Source organism: Danio aesculapii, chromosome 18, assembly GCF_903798145.1.
Source record: "Danio aesculapii chromosome 18, fDanAes4.1, whole genome shotgun sequence".
Lineage (NCBI taxonomy): Eukaryota > Metazoa > Chordata > Actinopteri > Cypriniformes > Danionidae > Danio > Danio aesculapii.
Genome location: NC_079452.1, coordinates 54125878 through 54132989, shown reverse-complemented (window position 1 = coordinate 54132989; position 7112 = coordinate 54125878). Strand labels below are relative to the sequence as shown.

The following is a 7112-nucleotide window of genomic DNA, read 5'->3' as shown; positions in this document are numbered from 1 at the left end:
TAACTGCATCACCTTGAATTAAAGTGTTAACTATTTTTTTAGAATTAGGACTATACCTCATCTAAAAAGTTTATTTACTCAAACTGTATGCAGATTATTGGTTAATTACTAACCATATATATATATATATATGTGTGTGTGTGTGTGTTTGGATATGACTGTTTTTACCACATTTCATTATTATTGTTCATTTATTCCTTTGATGGAAATTAGAACTGAATTTAGAAATAATTTTGAAACAAATCTTTGCGCTTAACAAACTAAATTAATTATGTAGGCTAATGGATGTCTTCAGTGGAGTGAGTTTCCACTGTTTCCTTACTCCACGAAAGTAAAGAAGTAAAGTAAAGAGTAAAAGTAAAGTAATAAGAAAGTAAAGAGGCCAAAAGGAGGAGGCTGATTCTTTATCCTCGCACTACACATGGTCTGTTTAACTGTTTGCTCGCTAGTGAAGCGTTCAGTCTTTCCACTTACAAAGTCCACCATGTAAATAGCAAATGCACCATGGTGCGACACAACTGACTCTTAAAGGGAATGGGAGATGAGACTCTGATTGGTTTCATGCATATTATGCTCAAAACACATTTTTCTGTCCTTAAAATAGCAAAAGTGGATGCGAACATGCCCTTAATGCTTTTGCAACATGCGCTTTAGACTTAGACATCGTTAAAATAGAGCCCTTAGTCTACTGATATTACTCTAAGTATTTTACACAAGTACTGACATAGTAAGCTTAGACTATAACACGACATCGATTAAACTTACATGGATTAAAATAAAAAAAGACTTTGTTTATAACAACACAAACAAGTTTTGAAACAAGTCAGCTGAAATGCCAAGCTCCCAGGCAAGCTTCAGACTGATCCAAGAAACTGTATAAATATTAGAGTAACCCAAAAACATTCCTTCATTTCCCTGAGTAAACTACTTTCAGAGTTAAATGTGTCAAGTTAAACTCTGGAGGAAGAAAAGAGCTGAGAGGCTCAAGTCGCAATTAGTAGAACTAGGACTTGTTGACCATCATGCAAATACTACAAGCAGAGAATGCAAATAATCATCATCTGGGAGAAAAGTTAGCAAGTAAATATCCATCATGCGCCTATATAACCTGCTTGTGCCAAAAGCAAACTAACAGGACTAATTTACACTCACATTGTGCTGTTATTATTAAAAAACATAATTGTAATGTTTATATCAATCTGTAAATGTTAAAATAGAGCTGTCTGGGATGCAGAACCTACAGAGACTGTAGTGAACACCATGATTTTGTAAAAGATTCGCTTTAATGTGATATTCAAATTGTTTTCTCAAAGAAAAGATAGCAAGTGGATGTAAATCATGCTTATGCTTTATAATTGTGTTTGGTGTTCAGTATGCAACCCACCTTTGTAGTAGAAGAGGCAAAAATCAGCCAGAACAAACCATTTTCTCTTCCACAACCGCATCCCTGAGCTGTCCTGAAAGCACAAAACACACAAACACACACACCTTCAAGCAGATGAAGACATGATGGGGAAAGACAGCACAAACAAACTTCCCTGTTTCCATTTTTTTTAATCAACAACTTTTCATGTAAATACATTCCTGGTGTTTTCACACAACGCCATGTGTGAATGTGGTTGTTTTTGTAGAACTGACTGGCTTTCTTTCAAAAGAAGAAAAAAAGACAGATTTTTTGATAAATTTGATGAGTTTGTGCACTTAAAATAAGTGGGGAATGTTGCTACTAACAATGTTCAAGAATTTTAATGATCTACAAAATATATTGCAGTAATATTTAAGTACATTTACTGCATATAAATATACAGTGTATTCACTCAACGGCCACTTTATTAAGTACACCTGTTCAACTGCTCGTTAGCGCAAATTTCTAATCAGCCAATCACATGGCAGCAACTCAATGCATTTAGGCATGTAGACATGGTCAAGATGATATGCTGCAGCTCAAACCGAGCATCAGTCACCTGACTCAATCCAATAGAGCACCTTTGGGATGTGGTGGAACAGAGATTCGCATCAGGGATGTGCAGCTGACAAATCTGCAGCAACTGCTTGATGCTTTCCTGTCAATATGGACCAAAATCTCTGAGGAATGTTTCCAGTACCTTGTTGAATCTATGCCACGAAGGATTAAGGCAGTTCTGAAGGCAAAAGAGGATCCAACCTGGTACTAGTAAGATATACCTAATAAAGTGGCCAGTGAGTGTAGATACTATATTAAAGTTTAAAATAGCTAAAAAAAACAAAAAGTTTAAAATAGCTAAAAGCAAACTATAAACTAAAATGAAAAATTTAAGAGCTGTGCAGTCATAATAAAAGTAGTAGAAATACTTCTTAATATATAAATTATTAACAAGTAATATAATATAATATACAAAATAATACAATAAATTAAAAAAGTTACTCAGTGACAGCATAGCTCAAAATGAAATATGATAAAGTAATTTATTAGTATTTAAAATATATAATTTACATAATTTAAAATGCCTGAAACATTTAACATTCATTAGAAAAAAAAAAACATTTGGTAGCCATTCATTTTCTGTTACTTTTGATAAATTTAATCCTTGCTAATTTAAACTCTGAAAATGGCCAAACTTTTAAATGGAGCTATAAATGAAAGATATCTGCCCTTTCTGGAGGGTACAGGATCCATTGGATCTACAGCAGGGGGGCCCAAACTCGGTCCTGGAAGGCCGGTGTCCTACATATTTTAGTTCCAACCCCAATTAAACACACCTGAACCAGCCAATCAAGCTCTTTCTAGGTATACTAGAAACTTCCAGGGAGGTGTGTTGAAGTAAGTTGGAGCTAAACTATGCAGGACACCGGCCCCCCAGGACCGAGTTTGGACACCCCTGATCTACAGTATAAAAGCTAAAAAAAAGTGATGAACTTCTCTTACCTGCTTGTAAAGCCATCCTCTCACCACCACGGGAACACTGGGATTCCTCTTTATGGCATGATCTCGTTTTCCAAAACTATGGACCCTTCCACTCGATCTGGATCCCTACATCAAACATACACACACACACACACACACACACAAACACACACGCACACACATACACACACACACACACACACACACACACACACACACACACACACACACACACACACTCAGATGAGCAGGGGAATGAAAGCTCATTCATCAGTCATTACTCTCCAGCATCTGCCAGTGGAGCACAGTTGATCTGCACACCATCCGCTGGCATTCTCTGGGCACTGCGACCGACGCAAACCTACATGCTGGCCAACGCTCACACATGCCAGTGCATTAATACGGCTAATACATCAGCCCCACATGCCGTCACTGCCAACAACGAGAGCTACAAGCACTCATTCATCTGGATGAGTCCACACACAGACGGGCTGGAGACGACATGAGCATTTCCTCTCATGCTCTTTAATCAAACTGTGGCAGACAGACATCACACGAATTCAGTTACTGTTTGTTCATATATGGTATCTGAGAGGTGAAATAATGTCTACATTATGGTGAAATAATCTAGTATCATACAGCTGGTATGATACAGCAAAAGTTTAGTTCCTTCAGTGGTTTTAAAATAAAATAAAATAAAATAAAATAAAATAAAATAAAATAAAATAAAATAAAATAAAATAAAATAAAATAAAATAAAAAAGCTCAGTGGTTAGCACTGTCGCCTCACAGCAAGAAGGTCACTGGTTTGAGTCTCGACTGGGTCAGTGGGCATTTCTGTGTGGATTTTATATGTTCTCCCTCTGGTTTCCCGCACAGTCCAAAGATTATAGGTGAATACATTATATGTAACTCTATAGTTGAATACAATTCACTATAGGTAAATTATAAATTAATTGAATGAACTAAATTGGCCGTAGTGTATGAGTGTGTGTGAACAGGGTTGCAGATGGAAGGGCATCCACCGTGTAAAACATATGCTGGATAAGCTGGTGGTTCATTCTACTGTGTGTGATAAATAAAGGGACTAAGCTGAATGAAAATGAATAAAATCAAATAATATAAAAAAATGTTAAATTAAAAATAAAAAGATAATATTAGATAATAAATAAAAAAAAATCAAAAATTAAAAATAAAATACATTTAATTAAATTAAAATTTTATTTAATTTAAAAGTTTCGTCAAGAAAAAGGAATTTCTGACTACCGTAAGACACATGTAAAATAAAAAACAACACAAATATTGATTTGTCAAAAAATATGAAAATAGAAATAAAAGGGCACTTCAGTATCCTTAAAAAGTGTAAACCTTTTTTAAAAAGTATCCTTTGTTTAGAAAAGTAAATTAAAGTTTTTACTTTATAGTACACATTAGTTGATCACTAACAGCAATGGTATTGCTATTTAATTTCACATTTGCAGGCAATATGCAGTTACGTCTTCCAGATAAATTTATCTGCAGTCATCATGAGTGTGTAATTATAAATGTATTTAAGTAAATGGCCTTCAAGTTTAAATAGAATTGTATTTTATACAAATAAACTCTTGTCATGTGTCTAACCTATGACAATGCAGGTGGGTCCTAAAAGCACTATTAAGAAATTTCTTCTAATAGTAATGTAAACAATATAATATTTTACAGTTTGTTAGTGTAATTGTTTTAAGAGTTTCTAAGTGTATTTTTTTCATATATTATTTACAGTTAACCTCTTAAAGTCAAGTGCTATTTTGGGGTTTCACCTGGATTTTGCCTACCCAAATTCAAAAGCTTCCCAAATCCACATGCAGAGGTTTAAATGCAAAAGTTTGGCAACATATTAAAGAAAACCCTTTGAATTTTCATAAAACACTGTTGAAAGTGATTATAAATAATTGTATTTGTTGTCTGTGTAATAATAAACCCCTCCAAAAAGAGGCTCTTTTTTTGTAAACTGAAATTTGTAAGTGTACCTTTTATGTTCTGTGTGGTCTAGGTCTAGTTCATTTTGGCTGTTCCTGCACATGTCAGTAATCATAGCAAAAAAGAAAAATATCATCATTTATGCAAAAGTTATTCTATTCCAAATTATGAGAGAACGAAACCACTTACGGGGGTATTGGGCCAGTACCGACCTTTAAAATTTAAAGAATGCAGAAGTAAATGACATCACGGACACGGAGCTTATTAAACACCTGTCATGTCTGATTTACTTCCACTAAAGTAACTTGTAAAAGCACCGTTAGGCAACTACAAATTATTACATTTTACAATTAACATTTTATTTACATTTATTACAAATGTAAACCACATTTTTTTTCTATTTCCTTTTATTCAAAGTATGCAAGTATTCAAGTGTATTTATTTTCTAACTGTCTTAAAGCAGATTTGTTACGTTTGTGTTGATTGTCCCTTTAAATAAAAAAAAACACACACAAACCAACAAACATGTTTTTCAGCTCATGTGCATCAAATCCCAATCAATGCATCCTTACGCAGAAGTGCTCAGAATCACTCACAATGCGAATCACAATCTTTTTCATCAGTCTTCCGCCTCTGCTGTCAGTCTGTGGCTCTGATCACTCAGTGTTTGTGTCTCCAGCACTAGGGAATTTGTCGCCTCGGCCCAGAAGAATAAACACCCTAATTACCAGAGCAGATGCTGACCAAGCATGAAGAATGTTCTGCTTCAGGAGTCTTGTCAAGCTAACTTGCTCGTCTTGTGCTACATACAGAGGAACTGTTTCTGTGAGGTCTGGGGGCTTGTTAAGAATTGTGAAAGCTACTCTCTATCTTTATTATATTTAGAACTTGTGTATAAATAATACAGTATAAGGACTTAAGTTTTATGAGAACATTTATTAAAACTGTTAAATACATGATTTTAGCATGATTGTTCTACTGTTTTGATAGTTGTGTTGCCAGATATTGTTATGAAAAGGAAACAAAAACTCAAAAAATGCTATTAACATTTTTGCATGTTGTATTTTTGCAAATTGGATACAGAATTGCTTATCCCAACTAGAGTCCTGCTCAGGCAAAAACTCTCATAACCAGCTTTAACCTGGTCTCGACCCAACAACATTCGCAATTTTTCAGCCTATATACTGTACATAACCCAACCTATGACCAACATCAATAGCAATATATCAGCAAGGTGCATTTCCATTACAAATTTGTGCAAAATATTTAGCAACATTTTAAGCTTGGCGAGCCAGAACAGGCAAGCCCACTATACTCAATACCAAACTATAATAACATGTAACATAAAGACCAAATTTGGTATATATAGTTCGTTCAAATATATTTTATATACAGGTAAGAAATTTGAACGCAACGCAAAAATAACGTTTCTTGTAAAACCGTTTACCATTAAAAGGTTGAATGTGGATAATGGACTACGATTAAATTAAGACTAAATTTCATACCTCATTAATAAAACATAGCTATACACTCAACCAGATGAACAAGCAAGTAGCCCTACCCCTCTCAATGTAACAATAACCAGTGATCTATCCCAATCAGATCGCTGGAGAGCTACAAATCTGTCACCATATGGACTACAAATCCTGTCATGCACCACACACTCACACCTGTTCTGGTTTTCCGCTGATTGCTAACACACACAGCTGAAGCTGCTCATGAACTGATTACATGGACTTTATAAACAGCAAGCAACACACACATATGTGCTGAGTTTTGTTTTACTGTACTGTGAGCATTACGACACGTTTTCCTTGCCCTGCCTTACGGTGTTAGACCCTTTGTTTTGTTTGTTTTATGTTGTTTGCCATCCGGATCGACAGCACTCGCCTGTTATTTGACCACTCTTCTGGATTTGCCTGCATGTACCTGTTTGACCCTGTTGACCATTGCATGCCTGATCATTGTTGTTAATAAACCTGCATTTGGATCTGCATCTTCGTTGTCAGCGTCCACTTCACATTACACTCAAGAATGAAAATAAACCCATGTATAATAGCTAAAATACATTAGACAATTATCTGGAATGTAATATACAGAGAGTTATTATATTTATTAAATGCAGCCTCTCCGATTAACACTTGAATAAAATAAATATGATTATATGAAATTAGTTTGAGCCAAAATCTTGTGGTCAAAACATACAGTATTTATAACTTGTGCTTAACATGTAATTTATCATGTGGCATTCATATTCTGTGTTCATCTG

The 7112-nt window shown here is 34.8% G+C and overlaps 1 protein-coding gene across 14 annotated transcripts in view; it reads right to left on the bottom strand.

Annotated features, from left to right (window-relative positions):
* Positions 1-7112, bottom strand: part of plekha7a (pleckstrin homology domain containing, family A member 7a) — a 203523-nt gene that overhangs the window by 82983 nt on the left and 113428 nt on the right. For 12 of the 14 annotated variants that reach the window (XM_056478798.1, XM_056478812.1, XM_056478805.1 and 9 more), the window contains 2 exons: positions 2906-3010; positions 1385-1457 (listed from right to left, as the gene is read on the bottom strand). In XM_056478798.1, coding sequence (XP_056334773.1) covers positions 1385-1457; positions 2906-3010 — 178 coding nt within the window. Of the gene's footprint in view, positions 1-1384; positions 1458-2905; positions 3011-5439; positions 5564-7112 lie in introns of all 14 variants that reach the window. The other 2 variants (XM_056478809.1, XM_056478808.1) reach the window with 2 other exon arrangements.